This window comes from Myotis myotis, unplaced genomic scaffold (assembly GCF_014108235.1).
Source record: "Myotis myotis isolate mMyoMyo1 unplaced genomic scaffold, mMyoMyo1.p scaffold_m19_p_1, whole genome shotgun sequence".
Taxonomy (NCBI): Eukaryota; Metazoa; Chordata; class Mammalia; order Chiroptera; family Vespertilionidae; genus Myotis; species Myotis myotis.
Genome location: NW_023416313.1, coordinates 159,506,439 through 159,528,881, shown reverse-complemented (window position 1 = coordinate 159,528,881; position 22,443 = coordinate 159,506,439). Strand labels below are relative to the sequence as shown.

At 39.6% G+C, this 22,443-nt stretch overlaps 1 protein-coding gene across 2 annotated transcripts in view; it reads left to right on the top strand.

The window, feature by feature from the left end:
- Positions 1–22,443, top strand: part of INO80 (INO80 complex ATPase subunit) — a 165,639-nt gene that overhangs the window by 75,786 nt on the left and 67,410 nt on the right. For both annotated transcript variants that reach the window (XM_036297761.1, XM_036297752.1), the window contains 6 exons: positions 1,963–2,048; positions 5,973–6,140; positions 6,355–6,488; positions 7,014–7,081; positions 7,790–7,883; positions 8,885–9,056. In XM_036297761.1, the coding sequence (XP_036153654.1) occupies positions 1,963–2,048; positions 5,973–6,140; positions 6,355–6,488; positions 7,014–7,081; positions 7,790–7,883; positions 8,885–9,056 (722 nt within the window). The remainder of the gene's footprint in view (positions 1–1,962; positions 2,049–5,972; positions 6,141–6,354; positions 6,489–7,013; positions 7,082–7,789; positions 7,884–8,884; positions 9,057–22,443) is intronic.

Below are 22,443 nucleotides of genomic sequence, written 5' to 3'. Positions count from 1 at the left end.
TTGGTTGGGGGTGGGGGGATAGGGACACATATGTAATACCTTAATAAAGAAAAAGAAAAAAAAGAACAGGTTCCCCTTGATTGGGATATTTGTCTAAAGAGAAAGAAGTAATTGAGATAAAAAGAACAATTTAGTAATAGATACAGTAACTAGAAGCTATTATGGTCCTTTGTTCAGATGTCATGTTTAGGTCAGTTTTTCATGTTTGAAGGACATTATCTTTAGCAATCAAGTTGAATAAACAATACTAAAAGTAAAAAAATATATATGTACTTTGTTTATGTTTAAAAGGCTTTAAAAACGGACTAATTGATTCAGGTGATGTTGCTGTACAATAAGCCCTCAATTTTGCGGACCTTGATTTAAAGGACTTCCAATTTAGCGGACAAAATTTCTGGTCCGTGTGTCATATGTGAAAATTAAAACCCTGTTAATTTTAAAATGCTTTTAACCAAGATTTGCTTATAATTAAATTATCAAGTTTTTTTGTTGTTTTTGTTAAAGGACTGTAGTAATTTTGCCAAAATAAATAAATATTACATATCTACAACTATATTCTACATATTTAAATCCAAGAGTCACCGCTTGTAAACAATCTTCAGTGAATGATTAGCACGTGATCACATCTCATTGGGTGCAGTAATTGGTTCTGTTGTGTTGTGGTGTGACTTTCTGCAGCGGTTTTAATGCATGCCTTGCCAGATGTTTCCATGTTCACTAAGCTACACCCTAGCTGCATGCATTTGTTGACTTGAGGTGACTGGTGAATGCACACATTTATTAGACCCACTCAGTATAAATGTAAAATTACAGTGATCCACACAGAAAACTTTTTTGTGAAAGTTAAACTTTTCATACATACTTAATTTTAATTACGCAAACATGTCTACGTGAGTAAAAACAGGTAAACTAATTTGTCAATTTTTTAACATTCACATTCAGAAAACCTACTTTATTATGCAACGGACTTTCAGCTTTAACAGACACCTCCTCACCCAAATTAGTCTGTATAGCAAGGTTTTACTATATTGTTGGCTAATCAAGGCAGAGTAGGCAGAGTCAGATTTCCACATAGAGCCTGAAAAATTCCCATCAGAATTCTCTTTGTGGAATGGGGTAAGGCTTTTTCCTGTGATAAAAACTGAAAATACTAGTTTCTGTTTATATTAAAATTTGTTTCTACTGTGAACATTTTTAACATTGTGTGTCAGTACTATTGATCTTGTTGAGTATTATCTTTTGAGAGAATCATGTGTTACATAAACATGAAGTGACATCTTTTATTTATTTATTTATTTATTTATTAAATATATTTTATTGATTTTTTACAGAGAGGAAGGGAGAGAGATAGAGAGTCAGAAACATCGATGAGAGAGAAACATCGATCAGCTGCCTCCTGCACATCTCCCACTGAGGATATGCCTGCAACCCAGGTACATGCCCTTGACCGGAATCAAACCTGGGACCTTTCAGTCCGCAGGCCGACGCTCTATCCACTGAGCCAAACCGGTTTCGGCAAAGTGACATCTTTTAACTATTAGAAAAGTCCTTAGTAATTTCTTATACTACAAGTTGTTATTTGCTGACATAATTTGAAAACATGATTTTGAGGAACATTGGGAGCCACAGATAGCTTGCATTAGACCTACATGAGAACCCTATTTTATTGATAAAAATGTTCCTTAAACATTATAAAGGTGCATTCTAATAAAAATAAGGTGGTCTTTGTTGGTCTGAGTGAGAGAAAAATACATTTGCCCAGTTGACTATACAAAAATACTCTTGAAAATTCAGATTCCTTGGTCTCCTGCTTGGGAAAAAAAATGTGTTTCAGCCTTCTTTCATAGAATCATTAAGCCAAAAGGTGTTAAAACAGTTTAGTGAGAGATGTTTATGACTTTTCTTTTGTTTGTTAAATTGAAATAATGTATTACTTATGGGGGGTTCCTCCTGGCATTTCAGATCAACTCTCTCGCTTACACATGATCTTGAAGCCATTTATGCTGAGGAGAATCAAGAAAGATGTAGAAAATGAATTGTCTGACAAGGTAAGGAAAGAAAACCTCATGAGTTTATTAAGCCTTAATAGGCACCACCTTAGGGTTCCAGGGAGAAAAAATGTTTCTTTATAAATGTTTACTTGAAAAGTAATTAGTTTGATTGAGAGAAGACCTTTAAACCTGAGTGGATCAAAGATTTCATGAGTCAAATAATCACAGCAAGTAATATTTTTTCTTTTTGTTTTATAGTCATTTATGGAGAATTTGAAATATTATGAAAGTAGAAAACATAATATAATGTACCTTTTTGTAGTCACCAGACAGCTTCAACAATGATCAACTCATGACTATCCCCACCCTTATAGATTATTCTGAAGCAGATCCCAGATGTCTATTATTTCATTTATAAAAATTTTCATATGTATCTTTAAAAATTTGGTCTTTTAAAAAATACATAACCACATATTATTGCCCCTATTGAAAATGACAATTACTTTATTGTAGTATTACATAGCAGTCAGTGCTCAGATATCCCTAGTTCATTCTCGCCTCTTTTTCACTCTCACTCTCAGAATTAGATTTTTGAAATCAGAATCCAAGCAAGATCCACACATAGCATTTGGGTGACATGTCTCTTAAGTGTCTTTTTATCTTTTTAAATCCTCACCTGAGCATATTTTTCCATTGGTTTTTAGAGAGAGGGAGAGGGAGAGAGGGAAGAATGAAGGGAGAGAGGAAAAGAGACATCAATGTGAGAGAGACACATTGATTGGTCACCTCCCACACTCTCCTGGACAGGGACAGGGATTGAGACTGCACCAAGGTACATGCCCTTGATTGGGAATCAAACCGGCAACCCTTCCGTCCTTGGGCTGACGCTCTAACCACCAACCAGGGCTTAAGTATCTTTTAATCCCTATCTCTGCTTTCCTTTGCATTCGTTGTTGAAGAAACTGAGTTATTTGTCCTATAGAGTTTCCCACATACTAGATTTTGCAAATTACATCATCCTGGTGTTGTTAAACGTGTTCCTCTGTCTCTTGTATTTCTGCAACTGAGAGTTAGATTTTGAAATTTAATGTGCTTTGGGTTATAATATTTTTTCTCATATAAAGCCAGTAATTTTGGATTATAAATATCACAGGCCAGGTATCTTTACCAGACTTCTATAATTCTCCTGTGAATTCTCCCCATATTCTCCTTCCTTCTTTTTTCTACCAGTTCTCAGTCCTTTGGAGTTTTTTCCATATTCCACAGAGTCTACTTGTTTCTAACAAAGGCAGCTTTCCACATCCTGATAATATCAGGTAGTTCTTCTCTATCACTGTCAGAAGGAAATTTGTAACTCTCTTTGGAAGATTGTGGTGGTGATGCACACCTTCAAAGAAAGGAGCAGTGTACCTTTGTTTTGTTTCTTTTTAAAAAATCTTGGTGGCTGTTTTGTGAAACTGGCAGATTTTAATTAAAGAGCACTGCCACACAGATGTACCTGATAGAAGGAATATACTTTATTTAAAAAAATGGATCCTTGAGGCTTTTTTTTTTTTTTTAAATTACAGAGGACTTAGAAAACAATAGCAGTGTTATAATACTGTTAATGGTCAGTAGGGAGGTGATCAGAAGATGTATGGTTTTTTGTTTTTTTGTGTGTGTGTTTTTTTAATGTATATTTTTATTGATTTTTTACAGAGAGGAAGGGAGAGAGATAGTTAGAAACATCGATCAGCTGCCTCCTGCACATCTCCCACTGGGGATGTGCCCGCAACCCAGGTACATGCCTTTGACCGGAATCGAACCTGGGACCCTTCAGTCCACAGGCCGACGCTCTATCCACTGAGCCAAACCGATTTCGGCAGAAGATGTAGTATGGTTCTTAACCACTGTATATAGTGTACATTTCTTAGGCATCAGTAATGTTTCTGATCTAGTAAATAATACTATTTAATATAGTTATTTATTGCATGCCGTCCACTGGTACTTATAGATATGTAAAGTCTCCAGTTTCTGTTCAGATTTCCAAAGGAGACAAATAACTAATACTGTGTCATAGAGATACAATGATTGTCTATGTGAATTATAATGGGAACATAGATAAGGGAGTAGTTCTCTTAGGGAGGATTATAGATGGCATCAAAGCAGGGATGATATGTGAGGTAGATCTGGAATAACGAGTTGTCATTTACTAGGAAAATTATAGAAAGGGGGTGCTAGGCAACAAGAGCAATGTGAACAAAGGTAGAGCAACATTCAAATATACAGTATGTTTGGCAAACATTATTCAGATCATGCTTGCTAAGGTATGTAGGAAGACATAGTAATAAGACTGGGACAATTGGGTGGGTTAGATTATGGAAGGTCTTTTCTACCTATTGGAGAATTTTTAATATTTTACTATAGGCAGAAATGTACATTGAAGGTTTTTTCAGTAGTTGAATTACAAAATTTGTAAGAAAACTTTTTTAGGATCAGGAGAGACTGGCTGGCAGCAGGAAGACTCCAGAATAACACAATGGGAATGGTCATAAAAAGTGGTTAGAGGTAAATTTCTACCCCTAGCTGGTTTGGCTCAGTGGCTAGAGCATCGACTTATGGACTGAGGGAGTCCCAGGTTCGATTCCAGTCAAGGGCATGTGCCTCGGTTACAGCCCCCAATAGGGGGCCTGCAAGAGGCAGCCAATCGATGAATCTCTCTTATCATTGACTAGAGGCTGGTGCACGAATTCATGCACCAGTGGGGTCCCTTGGCCTGACCTGCAGGATCGGGTTGAAACCGGCTCTCCGACATCCCCCAGGGGTCCCGGATTTCGAGAGGGCACAGGCCAGACTGAGGGAACCCATTGGTGCACTCGGGGCTGGGAGGGACGCAAGAAGTTGGCCGGCCGGGGAGGGACCGTAGGAGGGCTCCAGGGCATGTCCAGCCCGTCTTGCTCAGTCCCGATTGGCGGGACCCCAGCAAGCAAGCTAATCTACCGGTCGGAGCATCTGCCCCCTGGTGGTCAGTGCACATCATAGTGATTGATTGACCAATTGACTGTCTGTCCTGTAGTGGTCAGTGCATGTCATAGCGAGCGGTTGAGCAGCCTTAGCATTCAACGCTTTGATTGGCTGAATGGACAACTGGACACTTAGCATATTAGGCTTTTATTATATAGGATGTTTCTCCCTCTTCCTTCCTCTCTGAAATCAATAATAAAATAAAATAAAAATAAATAAGTAAATTTCTAGGTTGAGTTGAGGGACTTAGGAAATTATTAAACATGGGGTATGAGAGAGAGAAGAAATCAAAGCTGACTAAAGTTTCTCTTGGGCAACTCATTGAGTAGTAATGCTATTAATCAATTTAGTAAATTGTGGAAAAGATAATTGTTTTCTGATATGTGACATATAAAACTGCTTTGCCCAGCTGGTGTGGATCAGTGGTTGGGCATCAATCCATGAACCAGGAGGTCACGGTTCGATTCCTGGTCAGGGCACATGCCAGGTTTAGGGTTTGATCCCCTGTAGGAGACACTGATGGAAGTTGATTCTCTTTCATCACTGATGTTTCTCTCTCTCCCTCCCCCTTCCTCTGTCTGAAATCAATAAAAACATTTTTTTATTAAAAACATAAAACTGCTGTGCACTCTCTGAGTGGTACTATTTTATTGTAGTAGGCAGTTGACAGTATGGGGCTAGGGGAGTTTAGGGATATATTTTTGTGTAAGTCACTGTGATGGGCAATAATTGGTGCTATTGGAAATAGAATAAATTTCCCAGGGACAGCATGTAGATTGAGTGACGGAAAGAGAGTCAAGGAAGAAAAACATTTCTGGATAATTAACCACATCACAGATTTATAGAGATAATGTGTTTCTAGAGATACACATATTGTTTTTTCAATCATCTGGCTTACATGTGTTTTTAACTTTATGTTGATACTGAATTTCCTTCTAAACTGTTTTTCAAAATATAAATGTTTTCACTGATTTTTAGATTGAGATTCTAATGTATTGCCAACTGACCAGTCGACAAAAGCTACTCTATCAGGCACTAAAGAACAAAATTTCTATTGAGGATTTATTGCAATCTTCTATGGGCTCTACCCAGCAAGCACAGACCACCACCAGCAGCCTCATGAATCTGGTCATGCAGTTTAGAAAGGTAAGAGCTTAGATCAGTTGCCCTGGAGTTGTCTTTATTAACCCACTTCAAGTAAAAGGTCTCTAACCTTGATACCAAATAAATGTTGTTAAAAAGAGAAGAAAGTGGCAGAGTATTTATTCACAAAGGTAAACATTCAGGGTTTGGGATCCCCCATCATTTCATAGAGTGATGTTTGCACATAACAATGTTGTGTTCTTTCCCTTTCTCTTAGGTGTGTAATCACCCAGAGTTATTTGAACGACAAGAAACTTGGTCTCCATTTCATATTTCCCTAAAGCCATATCAGATTTCAAAATTTATCTACCATCACGGACAGATCAGGGTCTTCAACCATTCACGAGACAGGTGAGCAAATATTACTATCTGTTTACTCTAAAAGAGTGTTTTTGTAATATGTGGGATTGTGGAGATAATTTTAGTGGAGAATGTTTGAATTCCTCACTAAAACATAATTAAACTGGGTTAAGGGATCTTGTGGTAGGAAAATCTGTGCACTGTCAAGGGCTTACCTAACTGGATGACCTTAAAGGCCCTAGCCGCTTCTGGTTGCTTTTCCAAATGAGAAATATGTTCCTGTGTGCAAATATGCACTTGCTCCAAAAGAGATCTGTAAAAGAGGCCTGTGTTGCTCAGTGGTTGCATGTTAACCTATGAACCAGGAAGTCACAGTTTGATTCCTGGTCAGGCACATGCCCAGGTTGCAGGCTCAATCCCCAGTCAGGGGCGTGCAGGAGGCAGCCATCAATTGTTCTCTCTCTGATGATGTTTCTATCTCTCCCTCTCCCTTCCTCTCTGAAATCAATAAAAATATATATTTTTAAAAATCAAATAAATTTGGGTTTGGATTTACTTTATTTACTTGCTTTACAGGTGGTTAAGGGTTCTTCTTTCTCCATTTGCACCAGACTATATCCAACAGTCTCTCTTTCACAGAAAAGGTATGTGTTTTTATCTTTGGGAAGGAAAGTTTGCCAAGGATTTATCAGGATGTTTCTCTTTGTTTTGTTGAATGACGGATTTGGAACTAATAGTGGTTTGCCTGCATGCTTGGTTTTTATTTATAAAGTCTTGATAAGATTTAAGTAAATTAGTCATCTTCATCTATAGATGCTATGATTTGTGACTATAACAGGAAGCCATAAAAAAATATTACGTTGACCTTCCAGCTTTATTTCATACCTGACTCTTAAGAATTTCTTACACTCTTAAGACATGACAGAAACAGTGCAAGATTCTTATTAGTCTAACGAAAAGATGCTTCTCAACTTAGGACATTGTCCGTAGTATTAAGGCAAAGGTTCAATGGTTCAGAATCTCTTACTTCTGTCCTTTGCTTTTTTCTTTTTCTTTTGGTCTGGCATGATAAAAAGAAGAAGGCAGTTAGCCAAGGATCCAAAACCCCAAATATAACTAATGAGCCAACTTCACTGTAGCTCATCTGTGCCATATCTCATAAGTCTGCTTAGTCTACTTAAGATTGTGGTACAAAAATATGACACCCTGACTTTCATCAAAGTAGCTGTGGTTCAGAATCTTTAAAATGTTTTTATTATTAAGCCAAAATTCAGCAGTTTAGCGAACAGGTTTTAGTTGAGTATTATCTCTTGGCTTGTTATTGAGTTTAACTTTGTCCTTTGATATTCTAGGTGTTAATGAAGAAAGCTGTTTTTCTTTCCTTCGCTTTATTGATGTATCGCCAGCAGAAATGGCAAACCTTATGCTTCAGGGACTTTTGGCCAGGTGAGTGCGGAGTTTGCTCATTGTTTGATGAGAGAGCCATTGGAAATAAACAAGGACAAAGGTTGAATACTACGAAGGTTAAATATTTAATGTTATATCTTACAGAGCCTCTCATTCTTTTTGTGTTGTTGAAAATTTATATTAGGGCCTGGCCGGCATGGCTTAGTGATTGAGCATCAACCTCTGAATTGGGAGGTCAGAGTTCGATTCCTGGTCAGGGCACATGCCCAGGTTGCAGGCTCAATCCCTAGTGTGTGGCGTGCAGGAGGCAGCCGATCAGTGATTCTCTTTCATCATTTTGATGTTTCTATCTCTCCCTCTCCCTTCCTCTCTCTAATATCAATAAAAATATTTTTAAAAAGAAAATTTATATTAGGAAGTCATAATTTTCTTTTGATCATTTAATAATTGCTGGATACCTCATGATATACCATAAATAAGAACATCAGACTCTCCTCCCACGTGCTACCAGGTCTTCAGGTCTTCTTAATTTCTAGTTAGTCTACTATATTTTATTCGCTTCCATAGGGCAAATGATGGGTAATGATTCCTTTAGTTAGTAGTGATTACAGCATAGCCTACCTTAAATGTTCTGGGAAACTTAGTTCTATGATCTTATTCTTTGTAATAATGGCTTTCACTTATTTTATTACCTTGCCTTTATGTAATAAATAGTGACCTCATTAGGCAAAGCTCTCTCCCTAATAGGAGGATGTTTTTATGATAGAGTTTTTGGGGTAGGATTGAATATTCTTCAATACTGAGATGAGCTTTACGGAGGATTTTAGTTTTCATAGTACCAAGCCAAGTCATGCAAAAGGTAGAATTTATAGAACAGAAATATGAAATGGTTTTATCTCAAAGTAGGAAAGAACTGTTTCTAAAATGCTGAATATTTAGAAAAGACATATGTTATGAGAGACAAAGTTCCTCACTGCTGTGAACTACCCTCAAACCTCCATGGAGCACTGAATAAGCATGTCTGCTGTGATTTGTTTCAGATGGTTAGCTCTTTTCCTGTCTCTGAAAGCCTCCTACAGGCTCCATCAGCTGCGCTCCTGGGGAGAGCCAGAAGGGGAGAGCCAGCAGAGATATCTGAGCAACAAGGATTTCCTTCTGGGAGTTAATTTTCCACTCTCCTTTCCCAACCTTTGCAGCTGCCCTTTGTTAAAGGTAAGCAATTATTTCAGCATCAGCTATCCAAGTAGTACTCCATTCCCTTTTCAGTATAAGAAGCAATAAAGTAAATAATGGCCTGACAGAGCCAAAAGTTCCCAGAGGAGTGGAAGCTGTATATTGATATTTGTATGTATATATAAACATATATTTTATATATAACTTTACTGTAACACAGACCTTAAATTCACAACTCTCTGAATTTATACATGTGTAAAATACTTGTGCAACAACTACCTACATTAAGATATAGGACATTTCTAGCACCCAGAGAAGTCTCCCTCGTGCTGCTTCCCATTTAATACCTCTCATTCAGAACAAATCAATAAAGAAAATAATCACTATACTACTTCTGTTATCACAGATTATTTTTGTCTTTTGAACTTTATGAAAATAGAATTATCAGTATGTACTCTTTTGTGTCTAGTTTCTTTCTCTCAATATTATATCTATGAGATTCATCTATGTTCCATTAAAGCATTCTTTTTTAAAGCTATTAATCTGTTCTGTTGGTGGATATTTAGATTGCTTCCAGTTTTGAGCTTTTATGAATAAAAGGGCTATGCACATTCTTGTACATGCCTTTTGATGAGCATAAGCACTAATTACTTTGGGGTTTATGTTCCAAAGAAGTGGGATTGCTGTATAATCAGGTATTTGTATGTTTAGATTTAGTAGCCACTGCCAGACGTTTTCCAAAATGGTTTTACAATTTACACTTCCACCAGCATTGTGAGAGATTTGCTGTTATGTTCATCATCCTTGCCTATAAGTGGTATTTTCAGTCCATGTTTTTTAATTTGTGGTGGTAGTTCACGGTTTTAAATTGCATTATCCTGGAAAATAATGATGTTGAGTACTTTTTCATGTAATTATTGGCCATTGTAAAATAGGTGAAGGGGAAAGTGACAGGAAATAAGGTGATAGATGTAGGTCCAGATCCTAGGGGGCCTCATAAATTATTGCTAAGGGTTTGGATTTTATTCTCAATGAAATGGGTAGCACTGGAGAGTTGAAAAGAGATTTGCATGTTTATATTATAGTTCTTCAACTAGATTAGAAGGTAGGACATTTTTCTTGTATCTTTTTAAACATTTAATGGGTCATTAGTCTTTTTTTTTTTTTTTGCAATAGTTTTTTTTTTAATTAAATCTTTATTGTTCAGATTATTACAGTTGTTTCTCTTCCCCCCCCCCCTCCCCATAACTCCCCTCCACCTGGTTCTCACCCCACCCTCTGCCCTTACACCCCCCTCTCCCTCCCCGTTGCTCATCCATAGGTATACGATTTTTTTCCAGTCTCTTCCTGCACCCCCCACAACCCTTTCCCCCCAAGAATTGTCAGTCCACTCCTTTTCTATGCCCCTGATTCTATTCTATTCACCAGTTTATTCTGTTCATCAGATTATTTATTCACTTGATTTTTAGATTCACTAGTTGATAGATGTGTATTTGTTGTTCATAATTTGTATCTTTACCTTTTTCTTCTTCTTCCTCTTCTTAAAGGATACCTTTCAGCATTTCATATAATACTGGTTTGGTGGTGATGAACTCCTTTAGCATTTCCTTATCTGTGAAGCTCTTTATCTGACTTTCAATTCTGAATGATAGCTTTGCTGGGTAAAGTAATCTTGGTTGTAGGTTCTTGCTATTCATCACTTTGAATATTTCTTGCCACTCCTTTCTGGCTTGCATAGTTTCTGTTGAGAAATCAGCTTACAGTCGTATGGATACTCCCTTGTAAGTAACTGATTGTTTTTCTCTTGCTGCTTTTAAGATTCTTTGTCTTTGCCTTTGGCATTTTAATTACGATGTGTCTTGGTGTGGTCCTCTTTAAATTCCTTTTGTTTGGGGTTCTCTGCGCTTCCTGGACTTGGAAGTCTATTTCTTTCACCAGGTAGGGGAAGTTTTCTGTCATTATTTCTTCAAATAGGTTTTCAGTATCTTGCTCCTTCTCTTCTTCTGGTACCCCTATAATTCAGATGTTGGTACGCTTGAAGCTGTCCCAGTGGCTTCTTACACTATCTTCGTATTTTTGGATTTTTTTTTCTTTTTGCTTTTCCGGTTGGGTGTTTTTTGCTTCTTCGTATTTCACATCTTTGACTTGATTCTTGGGATTCTCTAGTCTGCTGTTGGATCTCTGTATAATATTCTTTATTTCAGTCAGTGTATGCTTTATTTCTAGTTGGTCCTTGTTCATATCCTCGAGGGTCTCACTAGATTTATGGAGGGTCTCACTAAATTTATTGCCGGTTTCTAGAAGATTCTTGAGTAACCTTATAACCGTGGTTTTGAATTCTATATTCAGTAGTTTGCTTTCCTCCATTTCTTACATTTGTCTCCTCATTTTGGCTGCTTCCCTGTGTTGACAGAGTGACTTTCTGTGCTAGGTGTCCTATAGGGCCCAGTGGCTCAGCCTCCCCAATTACCTGAGGTGGACACTTTTGGTGCACCCTTTTGTGGGCTGTGTGCACAGTCTTGTTGTAGCTAAGCCTTGATTGTAGTTGGTATCACTGGGAGGAATTGACCTCCAGGCCAATTGGCTGTGAGAATCAGCTGTGTCTACAGTGGAAGAACTTCTGTGTTGGAGACACCCTTCTGGGGCAAGACTTGCTTCAGTGGGGTTTTGGTGCTCACTGAGTCTGCCCCCTGAGTGTGTGTCCCTTATGGATCTGAGGAGTTGTAATCTGGATGGTCCCACTCTGACCACTGGGTACACTGGCACTTGGATCTCTAAGGAGGAGCTAATTTAGCCTCTGCCTGAGGCTACCTAGCAGGAGCTATGGAGAGATATGCAGATTCCTCTTCTCTGTTTGAGATTTGGAGGTGCCCAGATGAGGCCCATCTGTGAAGCAGTGCAAGCTGCAGTGGGGCCTTGGGCCTTCTTTTGGATGTTCTGGGACTCTTTGACCCAGGTGCAGTTTCTTAGGTAATTTTCAGATTGCAAAGGGCCAGGTCATTCATATACAAAAGCCTTTGCACACAGCTTGAGTGGGACGGGGTCTCAGGGAATCAACAGGGTGGAGCAAACAGCTATGGTTGATCCTCAGCCCTGCCCTAAGAGGCCCTGTGTCTCAGTGTCCCGAGGTAATCGCTGCAAGCTCCTCTGAGAGAAAGCCGCCCTCAAGTTCCGACCGATGCCAGACAATCCAGTTTCTCTCTGTATGAGTCTGGGTCCCCAGAGACTCACCTGGGACTGGAGTTCAGAGCTGTCGGGAGCTTGAGACTCCCTCCTGATTGAAAAAGACAACCACGTCCTCAGTTTCCATCCCTTTCCACATGGGCCTCTGTACCTCTGCACTTTACTTCCACACCTCCTCTGAGTCTCAGTGTGCTTTTCTCTTTCCTTCTAGTTGTAGAATTTCCACTCAGCCAGCCTTCCTATGGTTCTGGATGATGTCCGTTTTGTCTTTTAGTTGTATTTTTGAAGTGGTTGTGCGAGGCAGCAATTTCCGGTGTTTACCTATGCCGCCATCTTGGTTTCTCCTGCCTGGGTCATTAGTCTTAAATGCTATCAAATACCGGATGTTCTTTGGCTGTATCTGGTGTGTGCCCCCTGTACACTGGAGAACCCATATGATTTCCTTCTCTTTTGTTTTCTCAGTTGGTTTCTCAAACATTGCTCCATGTACTTTATTGGAGATAAGTAATACAAAAAGAGAAAGAATTGGGTCCCAGCCTGTTTGCAATAATGTGAGTGGTGGCAGAATGACTTCCTACAAGTGAAATATTGATCTGTCTAATGAAGAGTTACCTAACCTCTTACAGATCAATCCCCTGACATTCAATAATATATGGTATTACACTACAGTTATAAATCTTTAGTAGTTTTATTTTTGGTACAGAAAGCACTATCCTCCCAAGGGTTTGTTATGCCCCTTTATGTAGATACCTGCACCTTAATTTAACACTCAAAGATAAGCATCATTTATTTGTATTCTTATGCTTTATGAAAATATAGTAGTGTGTTCAGAGCACCTGTTCAGAGAGGTCCTTCTAACAACTAATGAATTTTCTGAGAAATTCAGATGTGAGCAATATGCTTTATGGGAAATTGGTGGTGAAATCTGAAAGTTTATCTAATTGAAGTTACAGTCACTTCCTTTTTCTCTTTTTAAATTTTATTTTCTGTTATGGATAGATATTTGCTTTTGTAGTGGCTTAGAATGTATACTGAGCTAGTAGGCCACAGGTAGCTGAAAGCTAATTATGTAAGTGTAGAAACACTGTTCTGCTTTTAGTCTACAACATACATAGATTAAAATACCAACCAGGCAGTGCATTTTGCAATTTGTTGATCTATCTATCCTAAGAACTCTCCGCTTTCAAATAAGCAGGATGATCTTTACATGGTATCTAGCCTTAAAGGTTAGCCCAGGTTCTAAATAAAGAATTATGTTGTTGAAACTCCATGTGTAACAGTTATTAAACATATAATAAAACCCATTATATCTGTGGCTATTGAATTGTGATCATGACTCTAGTAAAAAATATTTTATGTTACCACCTGATAAGTATGTAGATATACCAAATATTACACATACCTAAAATTTTATAACAAAAAATTCACAAAACTATATGTAACCACATATACAGTATACCCTGGTTGTTTTTTCTTTTATTTTTTTAAATGTTGGTGGGGACCTACTAAAAAATTATTTCATGCCCTAGCTGTTTTGGCTCAGAGGATAGAGCGTCAGCCAGCAGACTGAAGGGTCCCGGGTTCGATTCCAGTCAAAGGCACATGCCCAAGTTGTTGATTCCCAGTAGGGGGCACGCAGTAGGCAACCAATCACTGATTCTCTCTCATCATTGATGTTTCTCTCTCTCCCTCTCTGTTCTCCTCTGAAATCAATAAAAATGTATTTTAAAAAAATAATTTCATGACCATCCCTACTCATGATTTGAAAAATACAGTACTAGATGACTGCATAATATTAGAATAGCTAGAGGACTAGATAAAGAGAAGTCACTATGTAAAAGATTCTGGATCATTCTTGTAATAGTACAGGGGTGGGCAAACTTTTTTTTTTTTTAATTAAATCTTTATTGTTCAGATTATTACATTTGTTCCTCTTTTTTCCCCCCATATCTCCCCTCCTCCCAGTTCCCGCCCCACCATCCGCCCTCACTCCCCACCCACTGTCTTCATCCATAGGTGCATGATTTTTGTCCAGTCTGTTCCCGCATCTCCCACACCCCTTTCCCTCCCCCCCCCCCAAGAATAGTCAATCCATTCCCTTTCTCTGTCCCTGATTCTATTATGATCACCAGATTATTTATTCACTTGATTCTTAGATTCACTTGTTGATAGATGCATGTTTGTTGTTCATAATTTGTATCTTTAGCTTTTTCTTCTTCTTCCTCTTCTTAAAGGATACCTTTCAGCATTTCATATAATACTGGTTTGGTGGTGATGAACTCCTTTAGCTTTTCCTTATCTGTGAAGCTCTTTATCTGACCTTCAGTTCTGAATGATAGCTTTGCTGGATAAAGTAATCTTGGTTGTAGGTTCTTGCTATTCATCACTTTGAATATTTCTTGCCACTCCCTCCTGGCCTGCAAAGTTTCTGTTGAGAAATCAGCTGACAGTCGTATGGGTACTCCCTTGTAGGTAACTGAGTTTCTTTCTCTTGCTGCTCTTAAGAGTCTCTCTTTGTCTTTTGCTCTTGGCATTTTAATTATGATGTCTTTGTGTGGTCCTCCAGTCTGCAGGCCGACACTCTATCCACTGAGCCAAACCGGTTAGGGCTGTGTGGTCCTCTTTGGATTCCTTTTGTTTGGGGTTCTCCGTGCTTCCTGGACTTGTAAGTCTATTTCTTTCACCAGGTAGGGGAAGTTTTCTGTCATTATTTCTTCTAATAGGTTTTCAGTATCTTGCTCTCTCTCATCTTCTGGCACCCCTATAATTCTGATGTTGGTACGCTTGAAGCTGTCCCAGAGGCTCCTTACACTATCTTCGTATTTTCGAATTCTTTTTTCATTTTGCTTTTCTGCTTGGGTGTTTTTAGCTTCTTCGCATTTCAAATCTTTGCCTTGATTCTTGCGGTCCTCTGGTCTGCTGTTGGGAGTCTGTATAATATTCGTTATTTCAGTCTGTGTATGTTTAATTTCTAGTTGGTTCTTTATCATAACATCGAGGGTCTCATTAGATTTGTTGAGGATCTCAATAACTTTATCGGCGGCTTCTAGACAGTTCTTGAGAGACCTTAAAAGTGTGGTTCTGAACTGAATATCCTCCATTGATAGTTTTGTCCTGTTTCTTTGTCTCCGCATTTTTTATGCTTTCTTGGTGCACCCCCTAGTGGTCTTTGTGTGCAGTCCTCCTGTAGTTAAGCCTTGATTGTTGTAGTTAATACTAGGGGAATTTGACCTCCAGGCCAGCTGGCTGTGAGAATCAGCTGTGTCTGCAGTGGGAAAACTTCTGTCCTCTAGGGAGGTGCTAATCTAGCCTTTGCCTGAGGCTATCTGGCAAATGGCCCTGCGCAGGGGTTGGGCGGGGCGGGTGGGTCGCTCCGGCTCGGGGTCTACAGGATGGGCCGGAGAGAGCAGTTATGGCGGCTCTCAGTTCCATCCCTAGGGGCTCTGCCTCACAGAATCCCAGCAACCGCTGCAAACCTCGGAGAGAAAGCTGCCTTTGAGTTCCGACTGAAGCCAGACAGTCCCACTTCTCCCATTTGAGTCTGGGTCTCTAGAGACTCGCCCGGATCTGGAGCTCAGAATCTGAGACTCCCTCCCAATTGAAAGCACCAACCGCGCCCTCCGCCGCCAGCCCGCTCCGCGCGCACTCCGTACCTGAGTATTTCACTTCAGCACTGCGCCTCCTCTGAGTCTGGGTATGATATTCTCTTTCCTCGTACTTGTAGAATTTCCACTCAGCCAGCCTTCCTGTGGTTCTGGATGATGTCCGTTCCGTCTTTTAGGTGTATTTTGATTTGGTTGTTCAAGGCAGCAATCTCCGGCGTTAACCTATGCCGCCATCTTGGTTCCTCTCTCTGTACTGTCGGCAAACTTTTTGACTCGAGGGCCACAATGGGTTCTTAAACTGGACCGGGGGGCTGGAACAAAAGCATGGATGGAGTGTTTGTGTGAACTAATATAAATTCAAAGTAAACATCATTACATAAAAGGGTACGGTCTTTTTTTTTTTTTAGTTTTATTCATTTCAAACGGGCCGGATCCGGCCCGCGGGCTGTAGTTTGCCCACGGCTGTAGGAAAGGAAAGGAACTGACATTTTGGACTTTACGGAATAGTCTCACTTTCTGAATATGAAAGAGAAGACCAGAAGTTGCTCAGAGAGCAGTGTGTTTATTTCATTCCAGAGTTACCCTGACATGTAGCTCTAGTGATCAAAGTCCACCTGTGTCTTAGTATATTTTGGTATATATCTGTTATGTCCCTGATATTCAAAGATAGTTTAAATAAAAATAGGTGATTTTGAAAGATCCAACTGATTCAAACTTGAACAGTTTTATTGTGGGCACCATCCCCCAAGAATGGCCTTTTGAGAATATGCCTCTCACGATTATTATATTGTTTCTCATAGAGGTTTCTCTTAACTGAATTTTTCTTATTCAAGAAACATTCATCTAGAGAAAATTGGTTTTGTTTGTTTTGCAAAGAAGAGTAAAGAAGGAAATTTTGGACACTTATCCTTTAGTAGAGATTTCCAAAATTCATTAGTTAAGAGTATAAAAGTTGATCTCGTCTTGTAAGGCGTTTGAATTTTCTGGTTATTCAAGAGCTGCAGTAACCAAGATAAGACTCATCTTATCGTCAGCGGACTCTGTTGCAGAGAATAATCCAAAGAAAGTGTTCATATAGATTCTGCAACAATACTTTTTCTTCTTTACTGGATTAAAGATTTTAATTTTTGGATTTGCTGTGGCAGGTTTCTCCTTAGGTCAGAAAATGTTTCCCTTGGCAATGACATTGATAGCTACCGCCACTGCTTTTCTTATCGTTCTTATTGTGGTAAATGTTGATGTACACCACTGAGAGTCAGGGGTAATTTATGTGGTAGAAAACTCCAGTGCAGCGGTTCTCAACCTGTGGGTTGCAACCCCTTTGGCGGTTGAACGACCCTTTCACAGGGGTCGCCTAAGACCATCCTGCATATCAGATATGGTTGGGTCACAACGTGAGGAACTCTATTTAGAGGGCCAGAAGGTTGAGAACCACTGCTAGTGAATACTGGTAGGGGCTCTATAATTAATAGAAAGATACTTCTCTAGCATAAAGAATGTTTTATGATGTCCAGAAAGACAAAAACTTATTTAACATGAAAAAAGGCACTGTTACACAGTTGTCTTTTTTTCTTCATTTCCCACCCCCCCCACCCCCCCCCCCCCCACCCCACTAAGAATACAATTTAGATATTTGGGCATTTTATATAGTCACTCTTCTCTTTGTGGTCTAGTTATTTTAGGCATCTTGCACTTAGAAGGTGAAATAAATGATCGTTGAAGGACCTAGTGAGTGTTGATGCATTGTATTATTGTTGCTTTTCTCTTTGGAACTTGGTGTGTATTGTTATTTCAGGGAATGTCCTTTAGCCTAAAAGTAAAAGTTTAGTCTTGCCCTAGCCAAGTGACTCGGTTGGAGCATCTTCCTATAAACCAAAAAGGGTTCAATTACTGGTCAGGGCACTTACGTAGGTTGTGAGTTCTATCCCCAGTCAAGGAGCTTACAGGAGGTAACAGATTGATGTTTCTCTGTCACGTCAATGTTCTCTCTCCCCCACTTCCTCTCCCTCTAAAACCAATAAAAACATATCTTCAAGAGAGGATTTTTTTTTAAAAGTATAATCTTTCTCAGTATTTCAAATAGAATTTTGTGAAGAATTCTAACTTTTTCTTATGGGTTGGGAAACATAGGTAGTATTGGTAACTTGTTTAATCATTTATTGATTTCTTTTTATTTTTGTACATCAGTTATTTTTGTCCTGCATTTGAGCTGAGAACTAATTGTACTTCTTTACACTGAGGAATACTAGTAGAAGTAGTTAATGTATAGAAATCTCAAGAATAATTGTAAAAAGGGTCAATTGTGGATATTAGCCCTTATATTTCTACTAGAGGCCCGGTGCATGAAATTCATGCACTGGGGGAAAGGAGTCCCTCAGACCGGCCTGCGCCCTCTCAAAGTTTGGGACCTATCACGCCTTACCACCTGCCTGCTGGCTCCTTACCACTCAGCTCACTGCTCCTTAGCCTTGTTGCGGAGGTGGGAGAGACTCCTGCCACTGCCACTGTACTCGCCACCTGTGAGCCTGGCTTCTGGCTGAGCGGTGCTCCCCCTGTGGGAGTGCACTGACCCCCTGGGGGCAGCTCCTGTGTTGAGTGTCTGCCCCCTAGTGGTCAGTGTGCATCATAATGACCGGTCATTCTGCCCTAACGGTTGCTTAGGCTTTTATTGTATAGACTAGAGCCCGGTGCATGAAGATTCATGCACTGGGGGTGGGTCCCTCAGCCCGACCTGTACCCTCTCCAATCTAGGTGCTCTCAGGGGAGCCCTCTCCAATCTGGGAGTTTCTGTCTGTATTTGCAATCATATGAGCGAATTGTCTGAGAACCCCCCAAGCCAGTTTGGTTTGTTGCTCACAGAGGCATTTTTTCCCCTTTGCTTCATTGATGGAGATTTCCTGGAAGTTTTAGGATATCTTCCCTTTAATTTTTCCTAGACACTCTGATTTTACTTATGTCTCTCTCCTTTGCTTTCCCTCCATCCCCCACCGCGACAGTAACTTGCTCCAGGCTCACTTTGCTCTAGTGCAGTGGTTTTCAACCTTCCTAATGCCGCGACCCTTCAATACAGTTCTTCATGTTGTGGTGACCCTCAATTTCATTGTTACAAATTGAACATAATTAAAGCATAGTGATTAATCACAAAAACAATATGTAATTACATATGTGTTTTCCAATGGTCTTAGGCGACCCCTGTGAAAGGGTCATTCGACCCCCAAAAGGGTCGCGACCCACAGGTTGAGAACCACTGCTCTAGTGTCTAGGAGATCCGTCTGCCACCAGTACTATGATTCCCAGTATTCATGGTGCTCCCCACACTCTGGGCTTCCGCTTCCGGTCCTGGGGCTGCCACCAGAACTACTATTCCCAGAATTCCTGGTGCTCCCCGCGCTCTTGTTTTTCCCTTCCTGCTCTGTCTCTGTCCCACAGCCTCCCACTCTGCCAAGTCCTCCAAGCTGCTGGCTCTCCCTCTATGCTCTCCATCTGGTGGCTTGGGGAGCCAAGTTCCCCAAGCCACTCCACTCTCTGCCGATTCTCCCGCTCTGCTCACTGCCCCTCGCCTGTGTATGCAAATTAACCTGCCATTTTTTGTTGGGTTAATTTGCATACCCACTCCTGATTGGCTGGTGAACGTAGCAGAGGGATGGTCAATTTACATGTTTCTCTGTTATTATATAGCAGTGATGGCGAACCTTTTGAGCTCGGTGTGTCAGCATTTTGAAAAACCCTAACTTAACTCTGGTGCCGTGTCACATATAGAAATTTTTTGGTATTTGCAACCATAGTAAAACAAAGACTTATATTTTTGATATTTATTTTATATTATTTAAATGCCATTTAACAAAGAAAAATCAACCAAAAAAATGAGTTCATGTGTCACCTCTGACACGCGTGTCATAGGTTCGCCATCATTGTTATATAGGATACCTACATAACAGATTGCCTCAAAACCTAGCAGTTTAAAGCAATGAACATTTAATATCTCACAGTTTCTTTGGTCAGGAACTTGGGAGCAGCTCAAGTAGGAGGTTCCTGGCTCTTAGGAAGTCAGAATAACAGCTAGGGCAGTGGTCGGCAAACTCATTAGTCAACAGAGCCAAATATCAACGGTACAATGATTGAAATTTCTTTTGAGAGCCAAATTTTTTAAACTTAAACTATATAGGTAGGTACATTGTTATTAACTTAATTAGGGTACTCCTAAGCTGGCCTTTGCTAAAAATGTCCTAAATCTGATTGAGGTACGTTTGCTGAGGTCGACCTCTTCCAACTCTCCCATCCACACTCGTCTTGTATACTTGTTTCGCCCAGGCCAAAAACCGACTTCTGCGCATGGGCCCCGAAGTTTCAATCGCACTGTACGTGCGCGCCCGCACGTGGTATTTTGTGGAAGAGCCACACTCAAGGGGCCAAAGAGCCGCATGTGGCTTGCGAGCCGCAGTTTGCCGACCACTGAGCTAGGGTTACAGTTACCTGAAAGATTGACTAGAGCCATAGAATCTGCTTCCAAGGTAGCTCACTTTCATGCCTGGCAAGTTGGAGTTGGCTGTTGGCTGGAGGCCTCAGTTCCTTGCTGTATCAACTCTTCGTTGAGGCTGCTTGAATGTCCTCATGGTATGGCAGCTGGCTTCCCACAGAGTGAATGACTCAAGAGAAAAAGAGTAAGAAGGAGCCACAGTATCTTATGAGGTAGTTTTGGAAGACATTACATCTAAATCACACCCAAGGGGAGGGGAATTACGTTCCACCTTTTGATGAAAGGGGTATCCAAAAAATTGTGACCATCTCAAAAGAACCATAGACTTTTACTGCTGGGCTGATGCCTTTATATTGGTTACTTCATTATAAAGTTTGTTTTGGTATTCACTGTTCTGAGATTTTGTCTTAGGCTATAGATAGGTTCTGACTGTGACACCATGAAAGTTCTTAAACTGGAGAAGATGTTGGTATCTCTCCCTGCTCTCCAGGTCATTCATTTGTCTATAGTTTTATTAGCCATAGCAAATGTCAATTGTATTTATATTATATACAGTATAATAACAGGCTTTCACCTCCAACAGGAATTCATTGCTCTTAAGACCTAACCCCTTGTGAGCAAAACTTTTCCTTGCAAGCTATGTTCTATTCTGTATCTTTCGTTTCATTTTGATTTGCCAATTTACTTCTGATTATATAACTTTATTATTCATAAACATAATGCTGAAGAGATGCTGTTTCTCCAACTCTGTTTTGCTTTCTTTTGTGGTACTAGGAAGTAGAGTAGCCTTTTTTTTTTTAATATTTAAGTAAACACAAATTACGTTCCAAAGTTTTGATGAAAGAACATTTGAGTTGAATCTAGATTCAATGCTCAAGATCAGTCTTAAAAGTAAAGGTTGGTGTTATTCTCAGACAGACCTGAGAAAAGAGAGAGGGGGGAAATGCTAAAAATCAGAAGTGTCAGGAATCTTTCTCTTGCACTATTCAAATAATAATTTTGAATTAAAATTCCTTTGTACCCTGACCGGTTTGGCTCAGTGGATAGAGTGTCGGCCTGCAGACTCAAGGGTCCCATGTTCGATTCCGGTCAAGGACATGTACCTGGGTTGTGGGCACATTCCCAGTAGGGGGTGTGCAGGAGGCAGCTGATCGATGTTTCTCTCATCGATGTTTCTAACTCTCTATCCCTCTCCCTTCCTCTCTGTAAAAAATCAATAAAATATATTTTTAAAATAATAAAATAAAATTCCTTTGTAGCTACCAAATTAGCTTTGAATCAATTTTCACATAGTCAGTTTTATCCTCTTAAGGCCGAGAATCCTTCATTCTGTTCCCTTTTATGTCTTCATTTCTTTTATAAACAGTAGTAGGTATTGTTCCAGTAGCCTGTCTTCTAAATACAGCTTTCTATCATCAGAACTGAGGTGAAGGCTTTGTTCTTATTCTTCTGAGGACAGATAATGAGTGTTGACTTAGCTACATGTTGTCATCTTATTCTTGGTAAGCTATCTCAGATCACATACTACTTCAGATCATATTCATCATTCTAACCCAATCCTAACGTCTTCCTCTCCCTTTACCCCCACCCCGACCCTGCATGAATGTAATGAATCTGGACAGTGAGAACCTCCTTTTTTCCCTCCAGTATACCCTTGTTCTCACCTGGCAGTGAATATGAAATTTGAATTCTGTGTTACAGAGTTCAAGTACCATCCTCATAACATTGCCTTTGGGATAATACATAAACATCAAGGGAATAACAGATGACACTGTTGTTTTGAACAACGTTTGGGGCCTTTTAAAAATCTCTTTCTTGACATGAATGCTTATCTGATATTTTCTTCTTTTGTTATGCTATGTTCCAATTAATTTCATTGTGCTCCACCCTACTTTGCTGGTGAGAATTTCAAGAAGAAATAGTATTTAGTTAAAAACTTTCATAATATTATCACATGCTTCCCTTGCCACTGTGGGCTTTAGCCAGAACTCCTTTGTTGTATGGTTTTGCAGGGATTAAAGAATGCAAGTCTAAAAAAAAAAAAGAATGCAAGTCTCACACATATGAATCTTTTTTATTTTTAATATTGTTTTTAGAAGAATAAAGACAAAAACCAGAATCTGTAGGAAATATACCATTTAGCCATCTTTTGGGGAGGAAA